Source organism: Hippocampus comes, unplaced genomic scaffold, assembly GCF_001891065.2.
Source record: "Hippocampus comes isolate QL1 unplaced genomic scaffold, H_comes_QL1_v1.1 scaffold257, whole genome shotgun sequence".
Taxonomy (NCBI): domain Eukaryota; kingdom Metazoa; phylum Chordata; class Actinopteri; order Syngnathiformes; family Syngnathidae; genus Hippocampus; species Hippocampus comes.
This window is the reverse complement of record NW_017804972.1, coordinates 608,885-627,831: the sequence shown is the minus strand read 5'-3', so window position 1 is coordinate 627,831 and position 18,947 is coordinate 608,885. Positions and strand designations below refer to the sequence as shown.

At 42.9% G+C, this 18,947-nt stretch overlaps 1 protein-coding gene across 5 annotated transcripts in view; it reads left to right on the top strand.

Moving 5' to 3' along the window:
- rbfox1 (RNA binding fox-1 homolog 1) overlaps positions 1-18,947 on the top strand; it is a 214,124-nt gene that overhangs the window by 157,863 nt on the left and 37,314 nt on the right. For 3 of the 5 annotated variants that reach the window (XM_019892259.1, XM_019892238.1, XM_019892250.1), the window contains exons 3-7: positions 3,689-3,835; positions 4,726-4,779; positions 5,815-5,907; positions 12,960-13,020; positions 16,687-16,740. In XM_019892259.1, the coding sequence (XP_019747818.1) occupies positions 3,689-3,835; positions 4,726-4,779; positions 5,815-5,907; positions 12,960-13,020; positions 16,687-16,740 (409 nt within the window). Of the gene's footprint in view, positions 1-3,688; positions 3,836-4,725; positions 4,780-5,814; positions 5,908-12,959; positions 13,021-14,060; positions 14,222-16,686; positions 16,741-18,947 lie in introns of all 5 variants that reach the window. The other 2 variants (XM_019892267.1, XM_019892242.1) reach the window with 2 other exon arrangements.

Genomic DNA, 18,947 nt, shown 5'->3' with positions numbered 1-18,947 from the left:
ATATATATATATATATATATATATATATATGATTGTAAAAAACAAAAGTCGAGGACGCTGTGGTAGACTAGCCCTTGGGGTAGCAGTCTAAAACTCAACATAAATGTAAAAAAGCTGACATCATTTCATATATCAGAAAGCTGCAACCACTCGTCACCAAAATCTCTAAAAATATCGCCCCATTATTGTGTCTTTTATGGACGAAAGAAATGTTTTCCTCACGAAGCTTTGCAGTGAGCACCTGTCAGAGATTTTCTCGGACAAAGTTAAAGAAACAACTCGGCACACAGGAAAATTGTCTTCAATATCGACGGAAGCGTATCTCTGAGAGCGAATGACGGTTTAGTTGCTCCGTGATCACGCTCAGAGCCCCCCCTCCTCGAGTTCGAACCTTTATTGTGACATATGCAAAATACAAGAAAAACACTGCCCCCGATATTTGCATACCGCACCCCTGGTCCGGCCCCTCGGTGGTGATTGGTTACCTGGGTGTGAGCTTTGAACCACCGGCACTTTGGCGCCTTTCGGTCTGGTCTACACTGTATCAACATATCGCAGACTTTGCGGACGACAAATGTCGCCTGGGCGTGACGGGTGTCCTCAAATCGTCTTTTGTTGTTCAACCGCTGCTCCCAAATTACTCGTTCCCACTTTGTGACCGGATCTGGCCCTCTCTCCTCTGATCGCCCACCCGCCTTGATGTGTTAATTGTGGTGTGGGCTGCAACAGCCCTCCGCCCAAACGGCCGGCACCTTCTGAACAGGAATTTGGGGGTGCGAATTACGTACCCAGACGCTTCAACGTGCACAGATCAAATGAAACTTAAACATGATACAATTTCGCCCATAGATTCCTCTAACAGCACCTCAATGAAGAGGAAAACGCCATAGCCATAAAATGTTTGATGTGAGCATAAATTGAGATGTCAACATCAATTTTGGTGACTCGTGATCGCAATTTTATTCGGTGATGTTTATTTTCCTATATTTCGCATTTAGACTGTCACTGGGGTCATAGCAAGGCGATTGGAGAGAGACAAATTACATTAGTCTAGATAACTAAGGAGCCATTTTAACCCATTTCGTAAAAGAATCAACTGGAGCCACAAATATCTGCTGAGGTCCGGGTAAGCCATTGGAACCGATGTTTGCGCATCCACCATAGTGGATGTGTTTGAGAATTATTTTACCAGTAGATTTAATTTTTCAGGGTTGGTGTTTTATAAATGTACAAATTACAAAGTACTATATGTCAGCCTCTTAAAATAATCAAGATGCGGATTTTAGTCGAATTCATCACTTGAGTTGAATCAGACATCGGATTTCTGTATGGAGCTGTACTGTTATGTAACAGCAGTTAAAACTACACAAACAAACACATGCACACACACACACCCACCCACGCACGCTCACACACACACACACACACACACACACACACACACACACACACACATATATATGGCTCTCACTGAAATACTTTTCCAAATATTTTGCTTTCATGGCTCTCTTAGTCAAAAAGATTCCCGGCCCCTGATTTAGAGTGTTCAATCAGCCTGCCATGCATGTTTTTTGGAATGAAACCAGAGTACCTGGAGAAAACCCACGCAGGCCCCGGGAGAACATGCAAACTCCACACAGGAAGACCGGTGCCAGGATCGAACCCACAACCTCTGCACAGTGAGGTCGACACACTAAACACTGGTACACCGGGCCGCCCAACTTGTCTCCTTTTTTTTTTAAATACATTCACATCCTCAATCTATTTTGGGAGTGGCGTTTTCATTGAAGGCCTGCCGCACACCGAGCATCCTAGCCCAACGCCGCACAACCGAACAACAATTACAGATGTTGACGCTGCAATGGAAAAAATGACCCTGGTGTTTCTATCAAGGAAAACTTTTTGAGGCCACACATACTTTGTACATACTATGTTATATTTTATTAATCTACAAACATGGTGTTTTTGTCTAGAAATAAGTGGTTTGCCCTGGCTGTTGTGGTTTTATTACAATTATACAAAGAGAGGAGATGGGCAAACAATAAAAGAGAGTATGTGGATATTTTAGAAGCCGCTGGCAATGATGACCCATTTCATTGACTCCACATGTGTAGGTTGGCAAAAGAAACTTCCACTGTTTTGTATTTTAGCCACAGGTACATACAGTATGAAGTTATAAATATACTGTAGTTAAGTACCATATTTTCTGCACTACAAGGGGCTTTGGATTATAAGGCGCACCTTCAATGATTTGGCCTATTTTAAAACTGTTGACATATAGAGGGTGCACTGCATTAGAAAGTGCATACAGTAGTGGCTAGGGTTGCGCTATGCATCCACTAGATGAAGCTACACTAAAGGGAATACAACACAATACAATACAATACAGCTTGATTAAAACAGAGCCTTCACAACCGCTGCAGTTGTAACAAAGCCATTCGAGCTGGTCACAAACACCGACATCAAACATACAAATACAAATGGCATTACAAAACAATAAATGAAAGACAAAAGTTATGAAGACAATTGATTCAATAACAAGGCACACAAACCTCCTGGGCTCACATCCACATTGGGCTTAAATATCCTTAGAAGTCTTGCTTGTCTCCTTCTTCCTTCATTTAGTCAGTAGTTAACCATGCTTTTGGTATTATCTTCGTTTCATGATGGCTGCGCAGAGCTCACAAAGTAGTTGTCTGTTTGAGTGTGTGTTGGTGACTGCACATGTCAATTAGATCTTACTATTTAGCACCGAGGTAGTGCTAACACATACAGCATGTGTATCAAACTCACGCGGGACACACTAATATCAAACTTTCATGTCAACGCAGGGGCCTCAAATGTGCATCCTGTGGGCCACATATGGCCCGCAGGCTGTGATTTTGAGACCGCTGCTCTAAATTGTCCCTCAGTATGATTGTGAACGCGAATGGCTGTTCGTCTATGGGTGCCCTGCTTTTAGTCGGCAACCAGTCCAGGGTGTCCCCCGCCTACTGCCGGAGGCCAGCTGAGATCAGCTCCAGCACACCTGAGACCCTCGTGAGGATAAGCAGATTTGAAAATGGATCGATGGATGGATGTATCTATTGATCGATCAATCAATCGATCAATAGATAGATAGCTACGCAGTTCACCTGTGATTTAAATTTGAATTTGCAAAACGGTTTGCGCATGGTCGGCCACTCAGGAAAATTAGTTGCAGAATCTTGCACATGGGGGCAACAGTTCAGTCACATCTGTCACGTCCCATCGTGTGTGGCAGCTCTCACAAAATAGCGCTTAAGAACGTTAAGTAATGGGATATTAAAAGACAGAATGAGAGCATTCCAAAATATATGGACACTGTGGATTTTTTTTAATTTCATTATGAATTCAAAATGGTCGCTGATGGTGTAGTGGTAGTGTGCGGGCAGCATGGTATCAGTTCCCACTTTGTGACGGTGTGAATGTGGGTGTGAATGGATGTTTGTCTATCTATGTGCCCTGCGACTGACTGGTGACCAGTTCAGGGCATAGTCTGCCTTCCACCCGAAGTCAGCTGGGATAGGCTCCAGCAACTCTCCGCGACCATGTTCAGGATACATGGTGTTGAAAATGGATGGATGGATGGATGGATGGATGGATGGATGGATGGATTATTTCAAAATGTTCCCATCTCTACAGTTTGGTAATTGATTGTTTTCTCTAGCAGACAGATGATCCAGCACAGACAGATAGTCATCCACCAACACAGACTGCACCTGAGAGCACAGACAGCAAGGCCCAACCCAAAAGACTTCATGTCTCCAACATCCCCTTCAGGTTCAGAGACCCAGACCTCAGGCAAATGTTTGGTGTGAGTACAATACATGGGAGTGAAATTCAGGTTCACTTTTATATATTTTATCAGAACAAGTGTGGAAAATTGTACTCTATACAGTGATCCCTCGCTACTTCGTGATTCACTTATTGCGGATTCAGTGCTTTTTCCAAAGTTCTGCATTCAGAAAAAAAGGCTGAATGACTCGGAGGTTTTGTACATGCCCGTGCTGTATATGCAGCGGGCACTCATTCAAGGCGCATGATTGGTTCCTGATGCGACATCGATCAATGACAGCACCGAGTGGATTTATCCCGTGAGCTGATTGGCTGTGCATCTTCACGGCCCCGCCCAGCTGGTGAATCTCTGGCATACTGTCTCTTCTTGTTGCGAGAGAGAGGGGTCGGGTGTGGACCTATCCGAAAGCAGCAGCACGTCTCTCTTGGTCTCCTACCGATTAATTGTCTTATCATTAACATGCGGGGATAGCCGGCCAGGAGCTAGCTGGAGGCTAACGGTGGCTACACCGTCAGAGCTTCAAATGAGGGCCGCCTTCTATGCCACCAGCACAAGTCTCTTCGCTTCTCTCAGAAGGCAATGCTGATGAATGTTAATTACTGTATAAGGTTTTATAATTAAAGATTTAAGTAAATACGTGTACTGCTTTAGTCTTTGTCTCAAATATGTAAAGTATAAATACTCTTTACAGATTTTAAACATGCTGCTACCCACAAACCCTTACACAAAAATTCCTTCGGGGCGGGGGCACACCCTACATCGCAGTTTTTCACTTCGCGCGGGATCTCTGTCCCCATAAACTGCGATAAGTGAGGGATCACTGTACAAGTAAATTAATTGTGTTTTTGTTGTTAATTTGATCCCTACTTATTTCACAATTAATCACTGTTTTTTCTTTTTAATAACAGCAATTTGGCAAAATCTTAGATGTGGAAATCATCTTCAACGAGCGTGGTTCTAAGGTCTGTGATTTTTATTTTATTTTTTTCTTAGCATGTCACCGTTAATTTTACCTGGAATCGGCCTTGGTAGTGTAGTGACAGATGTGTTTCATGCAGTTGCCGTGGTTAAAATTCCCAGCCAGTGCCGTGTTGGCTCGTGCTGGTCACGAAGACCAAATCGGTGGGTTGGTGCGGAAGGGCAAATTGTGTGTCAAATAAATCAGGCAATTGATGGTGGCCCTGGATGGGATGAGATGAAAGTCATAACCTTTGGCTGGAGTAGTTTTCTTGTGCACATACTGGGGTTTCTCTAAAATAAAATCCCACTTACAGATTGATGAAACCAGACAGAAAGCAGATACTTATGAATGAGCATGTAGAGATTGTGGAAATGGTAGTCTGCCCATTGGACATTTGTTATATTCTAGATAGCTTTGATAAGTCCAAAGTAAAAAAATAAAAGAAATGCATAAATAAAATAAAAGACAGTATGCCTAAGTGTTTCCAATCTCCCAATGTCATACAATTGAACTGCTTCAGTCCAGAGCAAAAAGATTTACTCAATGATAAACTAACATCATTAATGAAGAACAGCATTTTTGTATTGATGAATATATTTTACATTCTGTATAAGGTGTGGGTGTTCAAAGATAATTAAATATCTCCCCCTTCAATTAAATTAACAAACTGAAGAGTCATGACAGATCAATATGGCAACATTGAGATATTGTCCTTGGAATAATTTTGTCTGCCACTTGTTTTGCACAGTGCCGTGCGAGTTTATCAGAGGTGCTTAATGATTTCATTTTGCATTTTCTATTTGCTAATGTAAACCTTTCTGTGGTTACACACACACACACACACACACACACACACACACACACACACACACACACACACACACACACACATAAATGCTACATAGCAAATTTATCAGGATTATTATAGTTGAAATGTCAGAGAGTACACATTTCTAAGCTTTACACTGTTGTTGATTTGTTGCTTGATTATAAAATTGTGCTTTGCCCCTGGTGCTTTCACCTTTTTTCCATGCAGGGTTTTGGATTCGTAACATTCGAGCATAGTATGGACGCCGACAGGGCCAGGGAGAAATTACACGGCACTGTGGTCGAAGGTCGTAAAATAGAGGTACTTGTGTTCAAGCCTTTCTTTCTCTTCTCCTTGTCCTTTTTGTCCCCTATTGATGTATGTGTAAGTGAGCATCTGACAGTCGACCACAACACCCTATCTTATCTTTCTTGTGAAATGGCATTCAAAAGTCATCCAAGGTTTTAGTTTTGTCTGTGGTTGCAGCTTTCCTAAAAAAAATAAATTAATTAATTAAAAAAAAAACATACACAGGACAGTACAGTAGCAGACTGTTTTTATTTGTGTGCATAATTAAAACATAACAAAAAAACATTAGGTTTGCCTCATGCTGAATAAATCCCCCAAAGAATTATGAGCTGTATTTTGAAAACTTGTAGATGCTTTGGATTTTTAGCTGACCAAAGTGCTGCAAAGAAAAGCAGAAAAATCAATCTTCTCTCACCACTATATTTCCTTTTCACGATCACATGGAAAATGGAGCCTTTCCCAGCTGACTCAGGCCACGTTTACAAAATACAATTTTTAATGAGAATGTATAGAAACTCTTGTGTTGGCCCCTCATTTACACGACGGCTTTATCGCGTCTCAAAGTGATCATGTTCTCCATTGCTGGAGTTACAATTCATGACTAAATTCCTGAATTATGGGAAGTGCACAAGCGAGAGTAGCTCACGTTTATTATTGTTGTTACATGGGCTGCTCAAGATCGTGAGTTTGATAACGTGTCATGCGTGAGTGTTGATTTACTGTGGTCAGTGGAGACACATGACTTCCATAACGTATATTCACATGTTGAATATATTAGAAATATGCTTTTGGTTAAAACCAGGAGAATAAGCAGTTAGTACGCACTACCTTTTGGCAGTGTCTCCAAGAAAATGGGGACCTTTTTGGTAATGTCGTCTGCACGCAGAACATTTACAAAACGCAAATACAAGTTTGCTTGATAGCTCTCATGCAAATTTGGCCTGGGGGCATGATGAAGAAAAGTCCAGTCGATGACAGGCTTGATACAAAGGGCTCTCTTTTCTGCCCAAAAATATTGAAGTGAAATCATGGGCAGAACAACTACTGATTGATGGAATATCAGGAATCGAATCCCAATTTCTATTTAATATAATATTAAAATAGTCTGGTGATATTGTTTTCATCGCATCTAGAAAATGGAGAAAAATGAGATCCAATTTAAAATACACATTGCAAGTTGGAAGATTCCCACATTATTATTATTATTATTAATATTATGATAAGAGGAAGAAGAAGAACCTGTAAACAAGGCTCAAGAGCAACTTAAGTGATGAAGAGGGCCCACAATTTTTAATTAGCACTGCTGGGGGTTAACATAGAACCACAAGCTTCCTCAACAGATGCGTCCATCCGTCCATCCTTTTTCTTCCACTTGTCCAAGGTTGAGTTGCGGGGGCAACAGCATGAGCGGGGAACCCCAGACTTCCCTCTCCCCAGCCACTTCATCCAGCTCTTCCAGGGGAATCCCAAGGCATTCCCTAGGCACACCAAGTGACATAGTCTCTTCAGAACGTCCTGAGTCTTGTCCTTGGAGCCTTCTCTGGGGTGGGACATGCCTGGAACACCTCACCAGGGTGGCAGGCTTCCAGGAGGCATCCTAACCACATGCCCAAGCCACCTCAAAGGAGCAGCGGGTCGACTCCACGTGTGTTGCTCTCAGATGACCGACTTTTAAACCGTATCGCTACGGGAGAGGTCAGTGACCCGACGGTGGGAACTTATTTCCCCCGCAGTAAATTGAAAGCTTTGCCTTTCGGCTCAGCTCCTCCTCCGCCACAACAGAGCAATCGAGTCTGCATCATGCAGATGCTGCACCAATCCGCCTGTCAATCTCATGCTCCATTTCAAACTGGACCCTCACCGCGCTTTGTGCAGCTTATACTACCGGAGACAAATTTCTTGTGTGTTCTACATACTTGGTCAATAAAGATGATTCTGATTCTGATTTGTCTGTGCTTAGAAATTATGTCTGTAAATGTTATGAATGAAATTGATGACAAAGAACAGCCTTGACGGAGTCCATCCCTCACTGAAAAGGACTTACTTGAGGCAATACAGATCAAACTCTGCGATTGGCTGGCAGGCAGTTCAGGGTGTACCGTGCCTACTGCCCGATCACGAATGGGATAGGCTCCAGTACGCCCACAACCCTCGTGAGGATAAGCGGCTCGGATAATGGACTGATGAATACTGATCAACTTTGACATTGGTTCTATAGGTACCCCCCACAGAACTCCCACAGAATGCCTTCTCCAAGTCCACAAAACATATGTAGATTGTTTGGGCAGACTCATTTGCACCTCTGAGGACCCTGCCGAGGTTGTGGTCCACTGATAAACGGCTGGGACATAATACACACTGCTCCTCAAGAATCTGAGATTTAATTTCCCTTCCACCAACCGGGAGGCTATAGAATGTGATCCGCCCATAGTTGGTATTAGTCCCAGTCACATCCTTCCAGGTCTTACGATTACGTTTACTTGCAGTCAATAACCCTTTTGAATATGAGCAATATCGGGGTTTGCCCATTGCCATGGAAACACTCCCGAAAATACGCTCAAGTATGCTCATATTCAGGTTTTTTTCAAAAACTGAATAAGACACGAGTTACTCATTTTTTAATCTGAATATTTGGTCGGATGAACGCGTATTGGTTCGACCTCAATGGAATGGAAAGTTGGTTTGCGTTCTGCGCATGCTCTTTACGGGAGGATGGTTTTTTTTTTTTAAGTACAGGAACAACTTGTATATTTTTCTACAAGCATAGGTAAACCAACGTGGCAAAACTCAAGACACAGCACAGAAGCACACTTTTGGAGTGAGGATGAAACTGACTACTTTATTAGTGTGATGACTGACATGAATACAATGTCTTTTTTTGATGGTTGAATGAGGCGGAAAAGCCGTCTATGACGTTGTCTGTGTGTTGCAGTTTCGATGGGGATATTCCACTCGATCACAATTACCATGTTGACTGGAGTCTGCTGAGACATGTAAACGGCTTATGCTGAATGTTTCAGAAACCGGAATTTAGACGAACATTGGTGGCATGTAAATGTAGCCACTGTCAATGTCCATGTGAGCATAGAAGTCCTCCGATCATGGAGCACTCTCCAACCCCTCGACGGACTCCAAAAAGGGTGGCTACACTTAACTGCTGCTTGTTGCATAGGTGCAAACAACAGTCAGTACTCGTCCCCACCAACCGTAGGCAGAGGGACGCTATCCTGTCATCTAGTGGGCTGAACCCCAATGTACAGGTGCTAAACGGTGGGCAATAAATATTCCCACAATTGCTCGGTCCAGTGCAGTTCCAAATAATAGTACAGTACCAGTTACTCCAGCAGAGTTAGAATCAAGACACACAAGCGTAAGTCTAAAGCAGCGGTCCCCAAACTATGGCCCGCGGGCAGCATCCTACCCGCCTCCGCATTTGGTCCGGCCCCCCTGAACAATACTAGAGAGTATTTTGAGTTATTTTTCATCTATGTGTATTTATATTTGATCATAAAGTTGGGCTTTTGCAATAAAGTCTTCCTGAGTTCTGGACTATTTTCATGATTAACTTTTAGTTAGAAACTCTTTCATTAAAAACATATAACGCGACATTTGTTCCATCTTTCTGCGGTCTGTGCCATTATCTGCCAACCCCAGAAAAAAATCCTGAATCTGCCCCTCTCAAAGAAATCGTAATCATGGCGAAAAGTTAACGTAAGAGAAAAAAATGATTCAGAATGCAGGGTATTTAACCCAAAGTGGAGAAACGATTATTATTATTTGTTTTCAATGCAAAGAAAAGGCTGTGTGTCTCATCTGTCAGGAGGCGGTAGCGATATTCAGTGAATATTGTACAATCTGCAGAGACACTATGAATCCCGTCACAAAGACAAGTACAATGGCCAAATGCGAGCAGACAAACTGTAAAAGCTAAAAAGAGGAACGTTAGCTCAGCAAAATACATTTGTACGCCAAACTCAGCTGAACCAGCCGTCATTTCGGGCTAGCTTTCGGGTTGTTCAACTGATAGCAAGTAGCGGTAAACCTTATATTGATGGAGAGTGTGTCAAGAAATGCATGAATGCTGTCGCAGAGTAGGTGTGTCCCAAGAAGAAAGACGTCTTTCACACCGCAAGTCTATCAGCGAGTACAATCGCCAGACGTATAGAAGAAATCGTGGGTAAAGTATATGCCCAGCAGCAGCAAAAGGCGAAAGAATTTGAATTATTTTCATTAGCACTGGATGAGATCACGGACATGCAGGACACAGCGCAACTGCAAATTTGTGGGCATCTCGGCAGTCTAATAGGACGCATGAACCGGGAGATGGAAGAACGGGGTTTCAAATTCACCGGCGAGTACTGTGCTGCAAAGTATTAACTTGGGATTCTGTCATGAAGGTTGGGGTGTCATGCATAAACTTCATCAGAGCAAAGTTCCATCCATCCACCCATCCACCCATCCACCCATCCATCCATCCATCCATCCATCCATCCATCCATCTTCTACCGCTTATCCGGGGCCGGGTCGCGGGGGCAACAGCTTTGGCAGGGAAGCCCAGACTTCCCTCTTCCTAGCTACTTCTTCCAGCTCTCCCCGGGGGATCCCGAGGCGTTCCCAGGCCAGCTGGGTGACATAGTCTCTGCAGTGTGTCCTGGGTCGTCCTCGGGGTCTCCTCCCGGTGGGACATGCCCGGAACACCTGGGAGGCGTTCAGGAGGCATCCTAATCAGATGACCAAGCCACCTCATCTGACTCATCTCTATGTGGAGGAGAAGCGGCTCAACTCTGAGCCCCTCCCGGATGACCGAGCTTCTCACCTTATCTCTAAGGGAGAACCCGGACACCCTGCGGAGAAAACTCATTTCGGCCGCTTGTATCCGGGATCTCGTTCTTTCGGTCACGACCCAAAGCTCGTGACCATAGATGAGGGTTGGAACGTAGATCAACCGGTAAATTGAGAGCTTCACCCTTTGGCTCAGCTCCTTCTTTACCACGACAGACCGATACAAAGTCCGCATCACAGCAGACGCTGCACCAATCCGCCTGTCGATCTCTCGCTCCCTCCCCACGTAGGCACAGTAGAACATGCAAACTCCACACAGGAAAGTTGGAGCCAGAATCAAACCCTGCACTTCTACACTGTGAGGTCAGCTAAATTAAATCATCTAAATTAAAATGAATTAACACCTGAAAAGTATCAATCTGTGTGGAATGAATGCTTGCATTGCGCAAGTTTCACTTTTGAATAGTATTATTGAAATAAAGGTTTTCATGATAGGTACATTTTTTCACAAGCACCAAGGAACCTACAATCCAGTTATGAAAATATTTATTTCACCTTGTGTGATAAAACCCGACCTGATAAAACCACAACACTAAGATTTTCCACTGGATTACATGTGCGCTTTTTGGACTTTTTATTATTTATTTATTTATTTACCAGCTGAGATGTTGCAAATATCTTAAACATCTTTCTACAAGTGCACACACAGATGAGCAGTATGTTATCAAAGGTCTTCCAGTGACAATAGAGTACACACTGTTGACTGTTGTATATTCATGTTTTCATTCTGATTTCCATGACATTTTAACACTGGTTCAGCTTCACTGTCCTGAAGTTGTCCCAGGTTGTTGACCCATCTCTTCAAGCAGCCTTTTTGATGCACTCTAGGGTTTGAGTATGGATGAAATGGACACTCCAGTTTGTCTTATTTTAACCAAGGGTCTCCATATATGAAGACACTCTTATATTATGATTACCAGCTACAGGTGGGAAGTCATTGCATTGATTTTCCCGATACTCCAACACACCCACACCCCTTCTAGTTTTTTTAGAAGTGACTGTTGTCTTTCCATCCCAGCTGGCCACAATGATGAACGGACACAACAAAGACTGCCCTGAATTATGGTTGAATTAAAAAACAAAAAAAAAAAAAAAAGTGGAGAGCTGAAAGAGAGAGTTTGTGCAGTGGTATGATTGCAAAGTGTTCTTCGCCACTGAATACGATGATGCTTATTCCTTTCTCATCCCCTCCTTCCCCCACCATTCTTTCAATGGTAGCTTGTTTAGGGCCCCCCATCCAACAAAGTTACAACGGTAACAGTACACAAACAAGTGGGCGGGGCCAAAAGGTTTGGGAATGGTAAGTGTGGGCGAGCCAGCCATTCTGCCAGCATTTCCTCTCTCTCTTCCTCTCTTGAACGTTTGCAACGCTAAATCTCACGTGACATTTCTTTTTGAATTGTGATTGGGTTGATGCTGTATATTGACATATTTTCTTGAGTGACAAGTGTTCTCCTGTAACTGCGTGTACAAGCGATCTTGACTGAGACATGATTCATTTGCACATCTATCGGAGATTGTTGGAAAATAATTTGGAAACTTTTGTTTGACGATAATGCACCCGCATTTTAATTTTCCCTGTTAACTTTGATTTCGATTTTGGAATGTGTTGAATGGTTGATTGATTGACTTGATTACAGTATCTATGTTCTTTGGGGTTTTAATTATTTTATTTATTTTTTTTAATGCAAGTAGAAAGGCTGTTGTCCAAGTGTGAATGCATTTTAGTGCTTTCATCACAATTGTGTCATTTTCCAAGATTGACTGGATGTTGCACAATGCTGCCGGCATATTTTCTTCCTCCTCGCCCTATTGATATTTGTTTTTTTTTCTTTCTTCTTTTCCCCTGCCCTCTGCATGCATCTGTGCTCACAAAACAAAATGACCCAAATTGCCCATATGCATCTGTATTTTTTTCTTTACTTTTGTCTTTATATTTACTGAAATGTCACTCTAAGCGGAACGCATGTTGAAAAAAAATAGAAAATATGCAAATAGAAGGACAGGTGATTTTTTTTTAGATTTTTTTTCAGTGTTTCTGAATGCAACTGTGAAAACACATAAATGACATGAATGTTTGACATGATACAGTGTGCTGCTTCCATTTTGAAATGTTTCTTTGTTCACAACACAAGGGGACAATGCATGCCGACTTTCACAATCTGTTATTTAACGCTATGCAACTCTCATAACTCGTGAAATTTTCTCTCTACCTGCTGTAGGTCAACAATGCAACAGCTCGAGTAATGACAAATAAGAAGACTGTCAACCCATATGCAAATGGTAAGGTTGCCTAAGTGCACACATACACACCAAATGTGCTCAAGCACCTACTGTAGGTGGGTAGCATTGTGTTTGGGCTGAGAAGGAAATAATGTAACATTAACTTAAGCAAGACATTTTAAATAGAGTGTACATGCGGGGGGATGGAGTGGGAGAATGTCTCTTTTGCATATTTTAACAAACTGAATGAGTTCCGACTCACCTTTAACTAAAAAGCGAGAAAGTTTGGACCACTTTTTTCATCTATCTCTATGCCCCCATCCATCCATTTTCTTCCACGTATCCGCGGGCAAATAGCCAGCCTAACCATATTCTGTGTCCTGGGGTGTCCCTCGGGGCTTCCTCCCGGTTGAAAATGCCTGAACATCAGGAGGCATCCCAACCAGATTCCACTTCATATGTTTCCTCTTTATGAGGAGGATCAGTGGCTCTACTCTGATCCTCTCCCAGATGGCCATGCTTCTTATCATATGTCTTAAAGTAGACCTCTGAGACCTGAGTTGAGTTTGGAGCAAACTCATTTCAGTCGCTTGTATCTGTAATGTTGTTCTTTTGGTCACAACCCACAGTTTGTGACCATATGTGAGGGTGGGGATGTGGATCGAACTTTAAATCAAGAATGTCACCTCTCAGCTTATGTCGTTCTTCTACATGATGGACCACTGCAGAGTCTACATCATTGCAGATGCTGGACCAGTTTGCCTGTTGATTTCCTTCTCTTGTTCGCTCTCTGAAGATGGATCATGCGTGCAAGAGAGAGCATCAGGCTTCACATTATGGGACCCTGAACTGTAAGATAGAGGAAAAATGATAGCATCCTTCGAACAAGATCCAAAGAGCCTAACAGGCATTTAGGGACTTGACAAATTGCAGAAACGCGAGTGTTTTGTGATCTGTTAGTACCAGCAAGGGGATTTCAGCTCCCTCCAGCCAATGTCTCAACTGCCTGAAGGGCAGTTTAACGGTTGCTATCACAGTTTCTCTCCCCGAGAACAATTTGCGTGAAAAGAATTGACAGGGATGTACCTTTTGATCTCCAGAACATCTCTGGAAGAGCACGGAGTTCGAAGCATCCACCTCGATGACGAACTGGAGAGCAGGATCAGGATGGATGAGGACCGGGGCAGAGGTGAACAGTTGGTTGAGGCGTTTGAAGGCAGTGTCAGCTTTGGGGGTCCATGCAAATAGAGAGGCTATAGAGGTGAGTTGGGTGAGGTGTGTGGTGACCTTGCTGTAGTCACATATGAACCTCCTGCAGAAGTTGGCAAACCCCAGGAACTGCTTAAGCTGCTTGCTAGGAACTGGCCACGGGCAAGGATTTAGCCAAGAAAAATAATAGAGGTGTTTTTGTGCTTTGACAAAGGTTTGTTTTCTTGGAGGCACTGCAGAATTCATTTAACATGCTGGACGTGTTCTTCTGCATTTTGAGAGAAAATCAAAATGACATCAAGATAAACATACACAAACTGGTGACGCATATCTCGGAGACCGTCATTAATGAGTGCTTTAATTATGGGTGGAGCATGAGTGAGACCAAAAGGCATCACCAAGTATTCAAAGGGGCCAAGGGCAATCCAAAAGGCTGTTTTCCACTCATCTCCCTCCTGGATTCGCACCAAATGATGTGTTGCGACCTTCTAGTAAAGCGAAAATGGTGGCTTGATTGAAAGGCTCAAACGAGGAGTCGATGAGGCTGAGCAGATACTTATTCTTTATGGTGATGTCATTTTGTCCTCAAGTCGATGCATAGTCGTACGGTCTTGTCTTTTTTGTCTACAAATTAAAATCCAGCACCGAGAGAAATGACAGAAAAAGAGTCACTGAGATACTTCCTCTAGGCGGTGACAGGTTGTAAAGTCTATTATAAGGTAGGGAGGCTCCAAGGAGTAAGTTGATTGCACAGTCATACGGTTTGTGAGGGGGAAGGGAAGATAAGATAAGATAAGATAAGATAACCTTTATTTGTCTCACAATGGAGATATTTGCAGTTTACAGCAGCAATATTTGGAGGGAAGAAAGTAGAAAAAAAATGAAGTATTTGCATCCACAAAATAAATTTAAAAATGAACTGTACGCAATACAGAATGCAATATAAAATATAACATATAAGCATATATGCAACTGCCTGCCTGGGACTTACGAAGCACCCCCCCCCCCCCGAAGTCATGATATTCACGGAGGAACCAAAGAAAGATGGGGAAGAGAAATGAGAGGAAGAATAATGGATGTTGCAGATGCAGAACGCTAAAAATGGCATGACAGAAAGTGCTCCAACTAACTATGGATGAGGGCCGCCAGTCTTTGTGCAGGTTAGGAAGTCTTAACCAGAGAACAATGCTGATTTAGAAAGAGAAGGGAGGAACAAAAACTTGATGTGCTCCTGATGGTTACCCGAAATGGTGAGATAGTGATGGTCTGGTGTGCAAACAGGGGGCATCCATCAATGTCACAGACTCGTTGGGACGTGTCGAAAAGGGACATGGAGAATTTAGCTGAAGGGAGACCAAGTTTGTGAAGGACGACATAGCGGTAGGCAATTTAATCTGGTGAGAAGATTCACTAGAGTTCTCTGTGTCGCTCACCCTAAGGCAGCATTCAGTGGCCGCAAGGGGACTCTTGGGTCGGAGTGAGCACTGATTAATGAAACGCCCAGACATTCTACAATAGATACAAAGACCCAGCGCAACCCGCCGGGCATGTTCCTCCAGGGAAAGGTGGTGTTCCATTAACCTGCTATGCATATTTTTGGAATGTGGGAGGAAAGCGGAATACCCGGAGAAAACCCACACAGCCACAGGGAGAATCTGCAAACTCCACACAGGAAGGCCAGAGCCAGAATCGAACCCTGCACCTCTGCCCTGTGAGGCCGATGTGCTAACCAGTCCTCCAATGGGCCGCCCTGAAATCAAAATTCTTAAATTAGCTTAAGTGTGTCGAGTGAATAAGAAAATACTTGTGAAAGTCCTCAACTGACTTGGATCCCGGTATGGTGGAGAAGTGCCAATGTCTTTGCATTTTACATACATTTAAAAATCTTAAAAGGGACAATGTGTAAAAATGTGTTGGGTTTTTTTCACTATTCATTATTTCAAAAATCCACTATTATTTTCAATAATATGCCAAAAAAATGTCACACATTATTGTAAGTTTTTAATGAAATTGTAGTTGAAATAATAGCTAATTACATTACTAAGGGCACGCCTCCTGTACAGGAGGCGGCCATATTTCGCCGCCATCTTTCTGCTGCAGATAGCCGAAGGAGACAAACGTAGGGAACACAGTTCCTCAACACGAAGACGACAGCACGTTTAACAAATGCCATGCACTTACTCCGTCACTTGAGGGAATGCTTGAAGTCGTTTGGGATGATATGTTGCTCGCATCTCTGCAGAAGAAATCGGTGGTATGCTTGCGAAGTGTGGTATCTCCGAGGCATTGTATTGCATGTGCCCCAAAAGGCACACGATTCAAGCTAAGGTCATTGCAGTGTATTAGTTCACCACAAAATGGCAATAAATTCTACACACTGTACCTAAATTTATGAATAAGATTCCAGAAATATTGCACTTAGTGAAGTGCAAACCACTGCTAAGCATTTCAACTGCCAACATTAAACCACTGGCTCATTGTTATTAACTGTGTCTATCTTTATCTTCTCTTTTTCAGGCTGGAAGTTGAATCCAGTGGTCAGTGCTGTCTACAGCCCAGAATTCTATGCAGGTAGGGCGACATGCTTTGCTCCATTCATCTCCTTCTCTTTTGTTACCTTACTTACTTTTCTCCCGACTTCTCCATTATCTTTTCTTTTTTTCCAATATCTCTTCCCTCTCACTTGAACTGTTTTCACCTCTTCCTCCTCTGCTTTCCCTCCTATGCAACATGCAACCCGGCAAATTCTTTTTTTAGAATGAGAACGATGCTGATTTGCGCAAATATAACCAGACTGTCATCAGACTGTTGCTGAAGAACAAACACACACTTTGCCACTCTCGCCTCCACTTACACCCCATTTCTTTGTCATTCCATCCAGCATTCTCCCCAGACTCCTTCATTAATGATGGTCATTAAAGTGTTTTCACTTTACCTGGATTCAGAGACAATAGAACCTAAGAAAATAAAAATACAAATCTCTGATTAAAAATGGACATGAGAAAAGAAATCTGACGGCCCGTTGTTCCACAGAGCATTAAAATATAGTACATGAAAAAAATTGTAAATCAATAGTAAAATGGTAAAAATACCTTTTTTTGTAATTTGGCTTTGCAAATGGCTTTGCATCGATTGATTCCCTTTGTTTCACATTTGAAACCTCCAAAATACCGATTAGTGTTATTGTTTAATATGTACACATCGATAACAACTGTAGTCATTTTAAGTTATTACCCCAGCAAAATTCACAAGGTGTCACACTGCTAGGAGATAACTCTGCATGCAGTGCTACATAAAGGTAGTTATGGTTTTTCATCTCTCTCTCTCTCTCTCTCTCTCTCTCTCTCTCTCTCTCTCTCTTTCTCTCTTTCTCTCTTTCTCTCTGTATACAGTAATCCCTCGCTATAACGCGGTTCACCTTCCGCGGCTTCGCTGTTTCACGGACTTGTTTTAGTGCAGTTTTTGTAATGCTTGTTTTTAAAACAGTGAATTGTGTTCTGCATCCTGATCGGCTCAGGGACTGACCAACGTGGACAGTCTCCGCACCTCGTCTCTGTGCAGCTTGCCAAATTTACCTTTGCAAATTTTTGGTCTTTGGTTTCATTGTATCAGTGGCGGATGCTGGTCTGTCAAGGAGGGGAAGCTCAATTTCGGCCTACATCATAAAACGTGTCCGTTTATTTATACGTGAATTGTACTCTCCATTCCTTTTCAAAAAAAATGAAAAGGATGCCTTCACCATAAGATCGGTGATTGCCTCATTTTGCTGTCAATCAAAAATAGATTCAGCCTCAGAGAGATCATCCAATCATCATGCAGAAAAGCTGACTTCCGGGCCAGCCTATAAACACCCACTGTCCATAGACTCCCAGAGACGCTGAGCGTCCGTGGGCGGGAAAAAAACCAACATTTATCCAATGACTCATCTCGTTTCAATGCATTGGGACAACGGGCTCTGAACTCTCTAGACTCCCAGCGTCCGCACGGCTCAGTGTCCACACAGTTGCAAGCACAGTTAAGCTGCGGGAATGAATGAGAAGAGAGTCCTGTCGTAACCAGTAATAAGAACCTGATTCGGAATAAAAGTTCAGTGCATTGTAGTGCACATTTAGTCAATGACATGTCCACAGAATTGTACGTACACACATGTATTTGATGACTTACTTTTTGACATTTTAGGGGAAGCTGAGCTTCCCTTGCAGTCTTAGAGCAATCGCCTCTGCATTGTATACATCAGTGGTCCCCAACCACCGGTCCGCCGGGCATTTGGTACCGGGCCGCACAGAAAGAACTTGCCTTAATTCTGTTTGATTTATCTCGGAATACGAAAGATGTTTTATTTTGAAAAACTACCGGATTCTCCGTTACATCTGTCTGTGTCACGCTTGACACACGTCAATCCACGCGTCTTCGTCACGTGACCGATTACGCTTAAAACATAACGCCGGAGCTCGCAAAATTAGTAAAAAAAACTGCTGGAGATCACAAATGACGGTGGCCTTAAAAGTACGTTCGAGACAACTGGATTAAAGTTATGGCTGAATACTCTGAGATCGCCACAATAGCACTGTTGCTATTTCCGACATCCTACTTGTGTGAGGCTGGGGGGTTTCTGCAGCAATGGCGACGAAAACAAAATTACGAAGTAGACTGGACATAAACCACACACTTGAGGTGTCATTGTCTCCTATGACCCCGAGATGGGACCGTCTGGTTGCAGAAAATCAAGCTCGGTGCTGTGGTGAGTCGTCATTTTCATGCACTTTGAATTTGCGTTG